This window comes from Aptenodytes patagonicus, chromosome 2 (assembly GCF_965638725.1).
Source record: "Aptenodytes patagonicus chromosome 2, bAptPat1.pri.cur, whole genome shotgun sequence".
Lineage (NCBI taxonomy): Eukaryota > Metazoa > Chordata > Aves > Sphenisciformes > Spheniscidae > Aptenodytes > Aptenodytes patagonicus.
Genome location: NC_134950.1, coordinates 93,892,348 through 93,909,023, shown reverse-complemented (window position 1 = coordinate 93,909,023; position 16,676 = coordinate 93,892,348). Strand labels below are relative to the sequence as shown.

The 16,676-nt window shown below is 41.7% G+C and overlaps 1 protein-coding gene across 1 annotated transcript in view; it reads left to right on the top strand.

The window, feature by feature from the left end:
* The window catches only part of BCL2 (BCL2 apoptosis regulator), a 97,451-nt gene extending 82,201 nt beyond the window's left edge, over positions 1–15,250 (top strand). Inside the window, exon 2 of the mRNA XM_076330431.1 lies at positions 10,460–15,250. Within this exon, the coding sequence (XP_076186546.1) occupies positions 10,460–10,594 (135 nt within the window). The 3' untranslated portion in view covers positions 10,595–15,250. The remainder of the gene's footprint in view (positions 1–10,459) is intronic.
* Positions 15,251–16,676: the final 1,426 nt, after the last annotated feature.

Sequence of the window (16,676 nt, the reverse complement as noted above, 5' to 3'; positions counted from 1 at the left end):
GTCCCTCTCCTTCTACCACACGTGAATCCGTCAGCTCCTATAATCACTTCCTCTGGCTCTTAAGCAAGGGCAGCTCTTTAATTGCAGATTAATGCTCTAATGAAATTCTTGAGGCTACTTTGAAGTGACTGGGCAAGAGAGAGTGGCCTTTCAGCGGCAGCTGCTGGCGTAAGAGTCACTGCGCACATTGCTATACGGGGAAGGCGTTGCCTAACACTCTCTGTGCGCAGCAGGATCCATCATTTTTTCTCCGGTAGTGCCTCAGGGCACATCTACATGACACAGCGCAGCACTACACAGGGATATTTGAGCTGCCTGTAAACAGTGGTTGCACTAGTTTCACAGCTGGGATAGTTAGCCCACCTGGAGTACTACCCTAATATACCTATAGCGCTTGCAGCCCTATACTTGCCCCTGAGCTGGCTTGTTCAGTGCAAGGTCAGCTCCCTCTTCCTCTCCATAGAACTGCACTCTGCTGCGTGGACCCACCTGCACTTAGAAGTATTTAAAAAAGTAAATGATAAAGTTTAGGACCTTATATCAATTTTGATCTGCAGTTTCCGATCTGTGGGATCTTATTTATTTTAGAAAGTGGGAAAGCTTTCAAGCATTGATTTGATAGGTAATGCATTTATTTTTTCTTGGCTGATATTCCCGATTTTGTTTTTTTATTCTTTCCTTTGAGTATCTGAAATTTTGCATGAAATTTCTACTCACTTGGAAACACCAACACATGAAGTAATTACCAATCTTTCCTGCCTAAGTTAACGGCCTTCTCCTTCCTCATGCTATTAGTTCAAGGTCACAATGATAGATTTAAATCCTTCACGGATTTTCATCTGACTTGCTGTCCACAGAATTTGTTCAGTAAAAGATCCAATTTCCATTGGCATTCTCCCTTTCAAAGGATGTCAACAGGAAATATAAATGCTCAGCCCTTTGTGAATGATCTGCAAGGACATGCAGGCTTATGAAAAAAAAAGCAGCAGTTAACCAAATCCTTTAGTTTCTGTTTTGAATGACTGGCCATAGGAATGCAGGCTAAGCTGTATTTCAGCTGTTCCCAAGGATGTGTATGTGTAACTTGTTGATAGCGGTAGGTACTTCAGGCTCCAGTGACAGCTATGTGACCACTCTGATGATCATTGTCCTGTAGCAGAACCAGCCCCTGCCTCCTCTCAAGAACACCAGGCACGAAAGAAAACAAAGAGGGATCTGTTTTTTCAGAGGACTGGCACTCGTACCTCCTGCTCTTTACAAAAAAAAGAGAGGTCCTAGGTCACCTCAGCTCTCACCCTATGCTCCCAGCAACCATTAGGTTGTAAGGAACTGCATGACTTGCTCCAGAAATTGATGTGAATGTCTGATACCTGGGAGAGCTGAGACTTCTGCCTTACAGGACCTGTAGGGGATCTGATTGATGGGAGCAAAACTCAATACCCAGAACACCAACTTACTTCATTGGGAACTACCCATCACAACCAAAAGGAAAGAAAAGCCCACCACAGCCTTAAAGTTTCAGCGTTACGTTTTTAAAATCTTACCGGTGTCCAAGGTATATGTCTTTCACAGTAAAAATTACTTGGAGTGCACTGTGAATGCACAGACACAGATCAGTGCTGAACATCTGGTTAAAATAAATTACAGTCTTATTTTGCAAATAAAAGTTCCTAGGGTCTACATGACAAAGTCTGGCCAGCATAACTATCTCATGGGGAAAAAATCACATCCCTAGCCTACAAAGATAACTATTTTGGCATGATTCCCTTCCCCACTATGTAGACTTACATAGACTTACACCAAATAGAGGAGTCCTTTTGCCAGTATAACTCACATTGTTTGGGAGGTACTTTGACCATGCTGGCAGACTCCTGCAGCTGGTATAAGCCATGTCTCCATTGAGGGATTTGGCCAGAACAGTGACACCAGCAAAGCCCCTGCAGTACAGAATAACCCTTTTTCTCCTGCTACTAATCTCTAACATTTTTCAGTTTTAAAGCTTCCTGCTAAAAGGAAACACGCAGAATTTGCGCCCTTTCTTGTATCAGCAAGACATTTCTTTTTACAGAGGAATTCAAGTATACATATGGGTAGGAGGTCTGTCGCTTCCAAACATCCCAGTAGTACTTGCTTTTGGATGGGAGAAGATCCCACTTCTCCTGTAGGATGCCTGTTGTTTGTTTGGTGTTGGTTTTGGAGGTGGAGGGGCAGAGGTGGTTTGCATTATATTAAGTCTTCATATTTTGGTTTTGTGTGGTGGCATTTGAATAAATCTAATGGTCATAGTTAACGGATTACAACTGTGTATGCAAATGAATTTGAGCTGTTTTGAATAACAAAACAAAGTCCTTTAGTCTGTTTGTGAATGGTATTCTTACACTCTGACTCTTCCTTGTTTTTTCATATGGTCCCTGTTAGCTCTTACTGATAACACTTGCCAAAGGACTTTCTGAATGAACCCAAAAATTCATGATTTACCAGTCGACCCTAACCTATGAACCCCCCATAAGGCAAGGCAACTCATAAAGCTATCTTGGCTTAAAAGTAGGATTCAGCTCATTGTGGCAACAGGCAGTTTTCACCTGTCCTATTTAGACAGTTCATTTTGTCTAAATTCCCACTTGCCTCAATCTACGCAGACTCTCCTCATTACTTTCCCTGCTCCTTCACCCTCCATTTGTCTCCCAGGTCTTGTGCTTTTGCGCAAGTGCTGAACAGAACAAAGGACAAGAAGGAGGAGTGGAGGGGAGGCACCCAAACCAAAAACAATCTCTTCTGAGCAGATGCAGACCAGGAAATTCCCCTTATTTTAATTTCCCATTATCACTAGCTGTGAAATGATGAAAATGTGGAGCAAGCCACCGAGAGGCCTCCATTCTTGCGTGCACCGTGTTGGAAGCGGGGCACTTGCAGCTTGCTCCATCAGGCTGCCTGACTGCCAGGACATGTCTGCCTCCCCTACAGCTAACGCTGACACACAGTACCCGGTGGAGTACAGCACCCAAGGGCTGACTTAGGAAATGGCAAGAGAAAGCAATGACCGAAAAATGCTGCCTCTTCTCTGCCTCAAATAAGGCTTTTACAGGTGAGCAGAAATGGTTTGGGCTGCTAATGAGGTGTAGGCTGCCAAAGAAAACATGTGCGCAAATTCATATTTTCCAGGTGGCTGCTGGTAGAAGTGTAACTGTCCATTGAAGTCTACAGCATAAGCTTTTTTTGCACTTACTCATTAAATTGCAGTGAGGTTACTTTATCATAACATTAGCCGTGTTGTCTCATTGGCCCTGTAAATCAGTTGATTGTCACAAGATTCAGAAAAACCAAGAGCCTGCTTCAAGTCATGTGAGGAACAGGTGGCACTTCTGCAGAACGTGCTGGTAGCTCTGCATGACCTGTTGCCGCTGGAGTGCCAAGGAGTGCCAAGGCCACCGCTCCAGCTCAGTGTTACTCTTGCTCAATGCCGAGCGCGAGTTAGTCAAGCTAAAGGGATTTGGATCAGAACTGAGTGTTGAGACAACAAACACAGGATGGAGTGTTTCCCTGAGGGATGTTAAAACAAGAAGCAGAAGAATGCATGACTGGTCCCTCGTGGTTCAGCCAATGGGACAACCTGCTGAGGCTGGTTCGATTTCACCCTTCTCGTTCACACGTGTGCTCTGCCTTTTCTGGCCGAGGCCGCCCCGAGCCAGGCCCTCCTCACCAGACTGACAGCCTTGCTGTCTTGCTTTCCCCTCTCTACCTCCGCTAATACCTGTGCCTCGAGCCCGGCAGAGCTGGACATGCTTGTTAAATAAAACCCTCGGTGGTCTTGATGACAAACGCTGTGCCACAGCACTTCAAGCATTTCTACAAGCAGCTGCTTTCAGTTCCCATTTCTCAGGCAGTTACGTGATTTAACTCTTTTGCGGCGGCCCGAGAGCGGCACGGGCAGCTGGAGCAGGCAGGGAACATAACGGGGGATGTGTTCACGTTTGCCTCTACTACCAACGTACACGCTGCAGCCAAATCTTGAGATTTGGGCTTTTAAATTAGGTAGGCTATTTCCAGTGTAAGGGCTCTCATATTGAAAGTAAGTTACAAGCAAGACGGAGAATTTAGACAAGATTTTGAGAGAAACAGGCCTGCATTGTCATTCAGACCCATTTTGTCATTATTTTCATTTTAAAGTCATTCTGAAGATTTGACAGGGGTCCTAATGCATCTAGCTTCTTTTCAGAGCAAGCAGGTGTAAGAGCGATGTTACGGGATGAGATGAGTCCCCCCAGCAGCTCTGTGACACTTGTTCTCTCCTCCAAAGTGATCCACAAATCCATAAATGAGTGTTTGCTAAGTTTACTGTTGTATGTGAATGTAAACTCTCTAGAATGGGTTTGATAAATTTGAGTAGAAGGAGAAGAAGGTGACTTAAAACTGAACGGTTCTCACTGCAACTGAGATTCATTAAAATATGTGCAGGGACACATTTGTTTTCTAGGTACGAGTTACACACAGCTTCTAGCACTCTACCTAAGTAGGTAAATAAAAAGTTGGAAAATAAAACTAAGACTCCTAAATATTGATGCAAACAAATAGCAAATTAGTTGAATAGGATTATCAACCCACAAAAGATCTGAAAAGAAAATTGTGAAGGATCGAGTAGAGCAGCTTTGACCATGTTGTTTGAACATCGAGGGTTTTGTCCAGAAGACCTTCTCACCTTCTTTCTCTCATTAATGCTAATATTGCTCTCTCAGAAGTGGCACCCATTAAATACTACCAGCTAGCTGCTGTAGTGACATTACAGCTGTTACGCTGATGCCAGAAATACCTCATTTTAGTGTGGGCCTTTCCAGGAATAAGAAAACAAGGCAGCCTCCACTAGGTCTGGGCTTTTGCATATTGCAGAGCCACGTCTAACTGAATTAAGTAGAGACGCCAAGACTAAATTACTGAAACATTTCTCATGCTGACTTGGTTTAACAAGAATGCAGCCTAGTCTGAACATGGCATGGATTTCCATGCAAGCTGAATTATCAACACCTTACGAATTCTGTGTTTAAAGAGATGGCTTGACCATTCTTCGAAGCCTGGGTTTGTCCTTCATCTCGCGGAGGTCCAGAGGAAATCTGCCTGCCAGCAGGGTCACTCTCCGGGAGCGTGGACAAGAGGAATAGTCATCCCCATTGCTGTAACCACTCACATTTATATATTTCTAAGCATATGCATCAGTTTTCATGAGCAAACCTAACAACGATTAGTCCCTGCTCCTTAGATGTCTCCATCTGAGTGCCATGTTTAGTCAGCCTTATGCAAATAATATTTCCACTGATTTAAATTCACACAGACTTCAGTGAGAGCCTGGCAAGACTAGGACCTGCAAGGTATGCCCCGAAGATCACAGGCTCACCGAGGCAAGAATTTATACAGATAGATAACAAGGACAGGGAACAAAGAGGTTAGGAAAGACCGCTGTGATGAGAAGCAGTTTTGTCCAAATTCAGAAACCTCAGATATCACTGGAGAAACAAAAGGGTTATGCAGCTAGCAACTAACACATCAGCTGCAGACCTAAGACTCTTTTGGGCATTGTGGAAACAGAGAATTCAGAATAGACCCAAGGGTGAGGGGGGGGAAATCTGGATGGGGATTTGATCAGGGGTGCACGTGCCAAAGCCACTCCCCAGGCAGGTTCCCCACCCGTGGTCAGCAGGGCTTGTGTGATGACACCTTCTTTTCCTTCCCATTATAATTCGAGAACGTGCACCTGGCTGGACTGCCAGCATGTCGGCACTCCCAGGCTTAAAAAGATATCGGCCTCTAAAGATACCGACCTCACGAAACACCACACCTCGGCACAACACAGTCAAGATCTGAGCTGTCCTTATTTGCATGTACTCACGACTTAGGCTTGCATAAAAGACCCATAAACTCTTCGGGAAAAGAACAGCTACAGATTTGTCTATTTTTTGTGTTCCAAGAACTTTTCTCGTTAGCTTCAAGATGACATTTTAATGAGGTTTCACTGCATAGAAAACATGGGACGACTTAACCAGCTCTCTCTGCTCCCTCCCTCCCTCCCCAAACTCTTTCTGCAATGAGTTACCATTCGGGAACGAAAGCTTTTATGAGAATTTATGTCATTCGTATGGAGGCAGGGGTGAGGGAAAAGTCATTCAGCTGCTAAACCTTGGCATCGGAGCTTATGCCATTCCCTCTCCTGCCCCGTACCGGGTGGCAAAGCCACCTCGTTCAGACCTGTGCAGGTTTCTTCAAAAGCCGTGAGTTAGTATGTGTGTGTTTGTTTGTTTTGGAGTCACGGAGAGGGCAGCGTAAAAAAGCCGCAAGGCAATTCCCGTTCAGTAAAATGGAAGTCTCACTGGCTCTTCATTCAATACAATGTGGCTCAAGAGGATATCCTGTCAACCCAATGATAACGAGGGAAATAAAGTCACTTCCTCACCAGCTGTTTGATTCAGGTAGAAAAAGGAAGCCTTTACTTCCTTGTGTTTGCTCTCCCCACCGCCCCCTCAGTCAGAAATGCCAGGCTGAAACTGCCTTCTCCCTCTGTATTTTCAGTAAGGAGCCGTCAGATCCATAATGCTTCGCTGGGCTCAGCCTATGGGAAGTACGTACTTCTCTGCGGCCGAGAAGCTATGCCTTGCCTCTCAAGCAGGGGTGAAGGCTGAGCTGCAAAAGGACCAAGACTGAACAAACTCAGCTCAGTGCGCAAGCAAAGAATGCCTGTGTAATTAAAGATGACATTTGTTTCTTGGATCAGAGCTGCCGAATTTGGGCCAGCGGAAGAGCGGGGTAGTGTGATCTGGATGCTTTGTTTTGAGACTGCCCTGACTCAGTGCACTATTACCCTCCTAATCCTCCGAGGGTGACAAACTCCACTTTTGCCCTGGGCTCCCTGCAAATCCCAGGAACTTCGGCCAGGAACATGCTATGTCCTCCCTGCATATAGTTCAACAGGCAAGAGGGCAGTGAGGGGTGCCCTCAGGGCAATCTTCCTGGCCTGCCAATCAAGCCCAGGTAGGTGAGACAGGCATCTCGGGTGCTTTAGTGCTAAGAGGAGCTTAGGCAGAGCATCTTTCCCTTCCCCACTCCCACATTTCTTGCTTCACAGGAACAGTCAACGTAAAGTTGCATAGTAAACCAGCAATGGACTGATTTGACTTAATAAAAGCTTCTTAAGAAATTACTTTTTAAAAACTTACAGACCTGAATGAAGAGTTCTTTTCCATATAATTTTTAACTGCCCTGATATAATTTTACATCCAGGATATAACTTTCCATTAAATTTTGAATAGGTAGGTCTTAAAAGCAAGGCCTGCAACCATTTTCTTTCCAATTGTGTAAGACTTCCAGAAAGGTTGACCAAGCCAGAACTTGCCTCAGTCTATTTGCCAAGGGGACCCTTGCTTTCATTATAAAGAGTGCTTTTCAGAGGACATCAAGTGTTTCAAGCAATTTTCCTACTCTTATTTGTTTTAGCAGAGATTCTCTTATTTTAAACAGACCGGTTTAGGCGACAAAAATCCAGTGACAAATACATGCGTTTACAGAAGGAGACAAACCTTATGAAACAGTTGAGATTCTGTTTAGGGTTCTCTTTGTGCTAAAATAGTTTTCAGCAACGGGTCATATTTCCCTCCCCCCCTCTCCTTGTTTTAGTACATAAAATGGACATGTGTTTATTTAAAACAGGTTTGAAACTTAAACAAATAGTGACAGGCTGTTCAAACAAGCTTCGGAAATAGGCCTAATCAGGATGTTTGAGAAGGGGAGGGGGAACGATCATAAAGAGCTACTTGTAATATATAGTGCAGACACCATTAGGTTGGGTTCATGTTATTGTTGTAATAATCTCAGACGAAAAAGTACTGCATGCTGCACATTTTTTGTTAACATTCCTCGTTTGAGCCATAGGTTATGCCATACTTTCGCCCTGTCTTCAAGTTCTACTGTAACCCTCCGTCCATCTTCATACCCAATACCAGGAGCTCTACTGAATCATTAGAAATGGTGTCCCAGACAAACTGGGAGGAATGTTCCTAAACTGGGATAGAAGGGAGGCACAAAATACGCTCATTTTGATAGTGATACTGTGTATGCATCAGCTGTCATGAATATACAGAAGTGAGACCTTCCCCACAGAAAGAAACCATGGAAATCTTAACGTTAAAATGTTTTCACATGACTTGCATTTCTATGGGTTTTTTTTTTTCATTTCCTCTCTTTTCCACCCATAATAATATCACCAAGTATTGAACTTTACCCTTGTATTTTTATAAGGCCTGATCTTGAACTCCCTATACAGACAAAGCTCCCATGGAAGTCAGTGAGTCTGCACTGGCGACAACAGGATTTAGCCCAGTCTGTAACATTTTAGGATATTGTGTTACTTCATAGCCTTAAGGAGAAATAAAAGCAGCTTTCCAAAGAGCTGCACAGCAAACTGAGTGTGCTTTTTCAGGTCTGCAACAGCACAGCAGAGTATTAAGGCCAGTTTGCAAATGTCTATTTCAAAAACCAGGCAGCTAAGCAAAAGTTGCCAAATTTTCTCCGGAATGAAGAGTTTGCATTAAAACATTCCCCCCAAAGGTTAAGCTGCTTTCACTTAAGAATATGCCTTTGGAAACCCAGGTTTGAAAATGATTGCCTGGAGGAACAAGCATTGAGAAGTAGCAGGAGGCAGACGTATTTTCAGGTCAATCTGTTGGCCAAAGCCTATAGCTGTTCTGTTACCGACTCTTACCTACTGACACCCACTCTTACCTACAACATGCACCAATATTGCTTAATATAATAACATATTTTGGAAGTAAATACCTATTATTTATTTGAATCTCACTCGGTGTCTAGTGAACAGGAGTCAAAATGGCAAAATACTAAAAAACCTTACACGCCCTCTCGTGGTAAAACCACAAACACTCTTATTCTGACAATAACTAGAGATGGCTAATGATGGAGGCTAATTTAACTGCATAATTTATGGAAAATTAACTTGCCTGGAAGGTTTATATTAATAATGGAGACCTTTCTCTCCTTAATTCCTGCTGTAAACCATAACATATATGCATTTTTAGAAGGCAGGTTACCTCCTAACATAATAACATTACAGAACAGCTAAAGGCACTGTAACATAAATGGAGAATGTTAACTTCTACCAAAAATAGGAAGTCTAGAGTAATAAAGGCAGAGACGGAAACCCTGACATTAGATAACTATTTCATGGGTTTATCTCAGTAGTTTGGGAGCAGACCTTGACTGGCTGCACAATAAAAGAGTTGCCCTAAATGATGTTATCAGTTTTGTCACATTTTTGAAGTTATTCAGCTTTGCTATTTACTGCTTTCATGCCATACAGTATGATTTATCTATCTCTCAGGAATGCTCTGAAGCTTCATGTTTGTTAGGAATTGCAGCCTGAAAGAAAGGTGTTACGTGCAGAGTGTCACCAATCTGATGACTGGTCCAGTCAGATCCCACTGTATTTATGAGTCACAAAAACTTTATCTTTGCTACTTAAACAGCCTTTCCATTTGGTGCCTACACGCACCTCCAGACTTTCCTGGAGCAGCTTTACAAAACAGCTCTCCATACACAGAGGACTGCAGCTCGAAGGAGAAACCCAGGGTGGCTTGGGCTGGGCTGAGGAGAGGACTCCCCCTACACCTCACACCAGGTGACTTGTCGGCGGCCATGAGAAGTGGCATCACTGTATGCTTCCCCTCCTCTTCCTCTAGCTGAATGTCTTGGCTGTAGGCTGGAGGGCAAGTCAGACTGATAAGATGATCCCATGGCAAGATAGCTCTTTTTTAGGCAGGACTGTCAGATCAGCTGGTTGGCCCAATGGACCCTAAAACCAGACCGCTGCCACATCCAAGGCATGATTAGCAGGAGCAGAGGACCAAGGTGTCACCCCTTTTGGTGACAGTTGTAAAAGACGGTCAAAGGTGTAACACAACCCTAACAGCTTCAGTTCATATGGAAGAAACATCTGTGGCTACTACGCATAGTCTTCTGAACCCATTCCAAGGGAACCAAGTAAATACTGCCTTATCTTCAGTGAAGCCGACCAGCAATATAGATGCCCCATGTCCAGTGGAAATGAAAGGTTTGGAGAATGAAGGTCCATTTACCTCCCTTGTGTATGTTTGTATATACAACATTCAGGAGCCAAAATGGTGGTACTCGTATTTAAAAATGCTGCTCCTATACTTTGTTAGACTGGGCATGCCTAAAGCAGAATTCATGACTGTAGGTAATTACAGCAGTATTTGTAAAGAAACAGGCAGGAGAACTTTGTGCTAAGCACTGCACAAAAACGTAGCTCTCAAATCACTATTTTAATGGGTTTGCATGGGTTTTTTGTGCCGGCGTGATTGCTGGACGACCATTGAGCATGAAGAAGTTGCCCTCCCTCTCTGAAGAAGTTACTGCAATTCTAATATTCCGTTATTTCCCTTTCTAGGATGCCTTCGTGGAGTTGTATGGCAACAGTATGAGGCCTTTGTTCGATTTCTCCTGGATCTCTCTGAAGACTATCCTGAGTCTGGTTCTGGTGGGAGCTTGCATCACTCTTGGCGCTTATCTCGGACATAAGTAGAGTCACCCAGTTTATCGTGGATTACAAAAGTCTTTTAAAACAACAAAATAATATTTTTTTTTTCTGTAGCACAATGATATTTTATGAGCAAAACAACTTCCCAGCTAAAGATTAAATCAGCTATTACTGCCAAAGGAAATATCATTTATTTTTACACTGCAGGAAAATTATTTATTAAAAGATATTTACATTTTAACCTGCTATTTTCAGAAACTCTGCAAGTTGTATCTGTCATCACATCACGTTGTTATTCTTAACTTCAATGAGGGTCAAAGTCTATTAGGTTCTTATGTTAATTAATGCAGCTGGCTGGATTATTTTATCTCTGAAGAGCAAATACACTGTCAAAGACCTACCTGCTTACACTTACGAGGGCAGTTACTTGAGCTGCTAAAGCCTGCGCAGTTGTGTTGATTTTCCTTGCATTTTCCGGATGGCTGGGAGGGAACTGAAAGACAAGGTCAGCGTGAACAAAGTTCTCACCCTGTCCTGCTGGCAAGAACTGATGGAGTAAACGATTCAACATGGTACATACGTGGAGTCAAGATGGCAACTTCTTGAAGGACACCTGGCTATACCTACAGGAGAACAGATGGAAATATGATTGCCTATGCCTTGTAAACATGCGTTTTCAAGTTACCAGTTGTGCCATCACGTCATAATCACAATACCCTAATACATGTCAACTCGAATACTTTTTTTTAATAGAATTGTGAAGTTAAATCTTTGGGGCTTGCAGGAAATTGCTGTTCCAATGATTTTCTCAGCAGTAAAACGTTTTTTGCGGCTACTGACACAGAAACATCAGGAGACCTTAAGTGCCTGCTTCGACAGAGCAGAGCTGGAGTCTGAAGACCTGACCTGTGTCCCACTTTAGTGGGCTCATATCTGCAACTAATCCTGTTTACTTACTGAGTTTCTCCAGGGGTTTGAAACCAATTAGATGCGGTCTCTAAATCCCTGAAAGTTGAAAAAGATCTTAATTTTATTTGGCAAGAAGCAGACCTCAGCTGAGTTACAGATTAGCTCTGACTATCCTTGTTTATCAAACTGGACACCAAAATCAAGTTCATTTTCATAACAGGAAAAGAAAGTGAGCTTTATCCTCCTGTCCCTCGCCCTCAAAATTATTTAATGCTAATAATTTCCTAGGACTGTCTACAGAAGAAAAGATGATGAAGAAACTGCAAATCCTCTCTCTGGACAGAAACTCTTTGACACCTTGATCGCGCAGGTGCCTACTGTCGTTTCAAGCTAAAACAGGGTGGAGGAAAAGGGGGGGGGTGAAGTCATCTGCTCATGTTACAAAATGCAACTCAAGTAAAATTAATGCCGAGTACTCAGTATACAGTTTTATAAACAGACCTGTGTTCTGAAACCAGATGTGTCAGTGCATTTTAAAGCGGGGCTTTCTGTGCGCTCGGAGGGGGCCAGGAGTCCGGACGAAGCCTAAGAGTCTGAAGCGTGTCCCACAGGCTGCTCCGAGGCATGGAAATGTCCGGCTTCAAATGTTTGAGTCAAGCGCTCGTATTTTTTCTTTGAAACTTTTGAAATCTGGGATTTGTAGGTAAATGGACGTCCAGACATAAAAAGAAAAGCTGTTGCAAAAGTTCTGAATAAAATGCACCGTACAATACATAAGTGCTCTAAGGGTGAAAAGAATACAGTGAATAAACTGTAGATTCAACCTCAAGATTTCAGCTGAATAACTTTGTGGCATTATATGCAAATTTTCTCCATTAACTTGGGAATGTAATATGTTCAATGTTAAGGCTGTAGTTGATGTGTCTTCAAAGCTGCTTTTTTGTTTGTTTTTTTAAGAGTTGTACATCTCAGCATTTTTACTGCTATTTAGTCGTGGCACCTACACTTTGTATGAGCAAAGATGGAGAGAGCTTACATTTCAAATTTGAAATGACTCTTAATCTTATAGAAACATAGAAAGGAAATGTTTCTAAGAACACAAAAATGTGAACTGTGCTTGATTAAAGAAAAATGAAAAATCCCACCATCAAACGAAAAGCACCTGCAATGTTTTCAGAGTGCTTCTGTCAGAAGTGGGCATGCTCGTGTAGGGTTCGTATGAAAAATATTTGAAATGGGAGCAACCGACTATTGTGGATTGAGTGTGGGCTTTGTTTTTTTTCAGCTTCCAAGCTGAATTTGTCTGCAGCCAATTTCACAACTGGAATTGGCTGGTATCGAGCTAATGTTTCATTTCACAATCTAGTCTTCGTTTCAATTTGTGCCCATATGCCCATTAAAGTTCATGAACTATTAGTCCTCAAATTGTTTCCATATTGTTTATTTTATTAAAGGTTTACATTGTCAAAAGTAGTAAAAGAGTAATTATCAATTCCAGTGCTGCTATACTACCAGGATAATTTGAATGGGTTTTATTTTTTAATACCTTCCAATGGCAAAAGTTTTTTAAAGCTGCTTTAGAAATAATATGAAGAAGACACATGATACACATTTAAATAAATACTGAGGATTTTGTGTTCTGTTGTGTCTACTCACTGGACTTCCCAGTGTATTTGTTAATACCAGGCAAAAAGAAGAGTCATGATGACTGTTGATTTTATTTTATTAAAGAGCTAATGGAGTTTTCCCATCCTGACTGCAGAATAGTACAGTATTGTGGCTGCATTAGGTATAATGATAGTTGATAATACATTTATTAAGAAACATATTAGAAACATCGAATGTATATAAAAGCTTGAACTTCTTTAATAAAATCCTCTTCTGTCACTCCTGCATTTCTTTTGCAATAATTCCTGTCTCTCCTATTCTTCATCACGCTTTCACATAAGATTTTTTTTCCCACAAAATGCCTTCTAGACTTCCATGCTCCAAGACTATGCTTCAGTGAAAATCCATCCTCTGTCACTATGTATGCACACACAGGTGACCACTCCCAGCATATCCAAGTTGTAAAAGCAAAAAATAAAAAAAGAGGGACACTTTTGAAGTTGGTTAGGTGTGGAAGATCAGAGGACAACAAAGGAAGAGGTCAAGAAGTGGAGGGAAACGAAGAGATCACTGAAATTCTCCTTGATTAAAGATGACTGTTACCTGGAATTTGTTCATCTCTCATCCTTTCCCTTGAAAAATGATGATAAAGGGTGGAGTAAAAGATTACAGAGACCCCACAATTATTCTTCACTATAAAACTTTGTTAATTCTGAAGACGGTCTTTGGCAGAACAGGAAATCCGTAGGAATTTAAGAGAGATACTTGATTTTGCTATATTCAATTTATTTGTCGTTAATTCTTTTTCACTCCATTTATTAAGAAAATAACGAAGGAAAATATTTTGCTTCTGAAAAAAAAATATCTGTAAGATCACCTAAGATCTGTTATAGATCAGTAACTTAGGAACAGATGGAAAAACAAGAAAAAAATTCTGCAAGTTAAGTATTCTGAAATCAGAGCTGACACAGAGGACATTTCTTAATAGAACAAGCACTGGATCCACCAAAGGAGCAATGGGGCTGTCGAGATAACAGAGAATACACAGATAAGGAAGGGGGCTGGAAGATAGGGAGAATGACATTGGTATGTAAGAAAATCTCGAGTTTCATATGATGCAGGAGTTCACCCAAGATGGTCTGAAAATAACTTTTAACTAAAAGCAGCTACAAATGTGTGCACTACATGTCTACAATTACTAAAAATTTTAAATTACAAAATTATTTGTAAATTATTATAAAATTATCCAATGACTATAAAAGTTCATCGATTTGCTGTTGTGATTGGGGATTACACAGCCTGAGTAGGGTTGCACTAATAAGGAGCAATTATGAAAAAAAAAATGTTTCTCTGAAGCTAGATATGCAAAGGAAACACGAAGGTGATGCAGTTCAAAGAACCCAGTACCCCCAATCCTTGCACGCACGCAGTCTCCCCAGCTGAGGCAGTGGGAGTCAGCTATAACTAAGGACTGCATGCTTTGACCCTGAAGCATGACACTGTGCTTGGCTGTGCACCTGCACTCCACTTCACAAACCTAGAAGTCCTATTGATTAAAAGTATAGCGAAGTAGCATGTTTAAAGCCTATCTTTTTTTCCCCTCTCTCTATCTTTAAACAAGCTAGCAAAATGATTCATTTGTATTATGAGTTCATGGCTCAGTACTATATGAAAAATTAAACATCTTTTGGTTTATGAGTATAAAAATTCTTTCTCATTGCAAAAGCCCAGCTTTGGTTTTCATTCCTATCTCTCTTTCAAACAAGGCTAAATACAAGGAAGACAAAAGAGCTAATTTAATCTGTATTTGGTTTAAATCACACTCCTATACTAAGCTAATGCAGCTTCATCACACAATGAAATCTTTTTCAAAAAGTTATACAGCATTAAGAATTCCACACAAAAACTGTATATTTTTATAATTTAAAAGGCGTATTTTTTCTTTTTCTTCTGAATATTTGAATTTTAATTATCACCAGCATAAATGTACATAAGCAGATATCGTTTATCCAGTACCTTTGGATGATGTATGTATGGTAATGTAGTTTGTCAGTTTATCATCATTTAATATGATTATGTTGTTCTTTGTCTTTAGAATGTTAGAAGAACATGCTGCCATTAAACTTTCCATGTCTGTCTAGTTAATATTGTGAAAAAATAATAAAGCACACTGTGAGTTACTTGGTTTGCATTTGCATTGTTTAGGATTTGTTGATAAAAACCTACTCAAAGATTTTGAGTGTAATCCCATAAATGAAACATAATGTTTCCTTCCTGATAGTTCTGTTGACATGTTCTGCTCAATATAGGCCAGTATTCGCCAGCCTTCCTCAAAGGCCTCTGTGCATCGAGATGCAATAACCCGGGTTTGATAAGCTGCTGCTGTGTGAAATACAGTCCACAGGTGTACCACACGCTTTGGGACCCAAGGACAGTGTCACCCATTCTGCTGTTCCATACATCTGATGTCTTGTGGAAAGTGCAGCAAGACTCTTCTATTTATTTGCTAAAATTACTTTTCGTCCTTGTAGAAAGGAGCTGGAAGCATATTAGCAAGTTATTAGCAAGAGAAAAAGAAGTATTTTTGTTACTGCTGAAGGTTTGTTACAGTTATAATTGGTTTCCAGCAGGTATTTAGGTATTTTGCTTCTTAAAGGCTCATATTAACTGGCCTTCAAATCGCAGTTGTTGCCACATACCCTCTGCGGCTTTAGGTCATGTAAAACATAGCTAAATGAGCTCAGGTAATGAGTATTTAACTGCCCTAAGAATTTACCCAGCTTCTTGAGTGGGATTTGCAGCCCAGCACTGTGCTGTCATGGATGCACTTGTGAGTGCCTGAAGTTAGTAGTTTAATGCCTTTCAAGGACAATTCAGACATGTGCAAAACATCTACCCCTGTGTCCCTGAAGGCAGAGAAGGTGGAGGAACTCAGCCTGAAACCAAAAGAAGCAGCAACAGTAGCAGAACACAACTAATAGACTCTGTCCTCTGGGCTCTGGGATTAAACTGTCCGGCAGAGAGCAAGGTTACTAAATCCTTTGCAAGGCAGAAGGCAAGCAAATTTGCAATTCTGCAAGTACTGCCATTTCCCCCCCATTATTCTGTGAGACGGAAAAAAGAAGAAAAGGACCTGGAGGAAAGTAGCCTCAGCACTGTCTTTTTTCTAGCTAAAACCTAACAAAGGAAGATGGGATTAAGTTTCCCTAGGGAGGCAAACCGAGTTCAGCAAAACCAGGCAAATCAGTTCAGTGATTCTCCTCTTTCTGCCCGGTCAGATGTCTCCAGTTTTTCTAAAAAGCGAACAGATTAGCACCCATGATTAAATGCCTACCTTACCACTGGGACCAAGCACAGCGAACAGACGGGGAGAACAGAAGAGGTCTGGATAAAGACAAAATGAACATTAGACCTGATAACTAAGGTGGGTTTTGGCTATCTGAAAATTAGGTAGGAGAACCTTTAAAACAAGTTTTGCTGGGCCAAAACCAGAAAGCTCCCTTCTCAAAATATACTCGAATAGTTTCAAGCACTGTAAGTCTCCACAGAAGCTGCACTGCTGGCGGTGCGCTGCAGTCCCTCTGCGGCAGCAGGCTCTCAGTCCCATAGT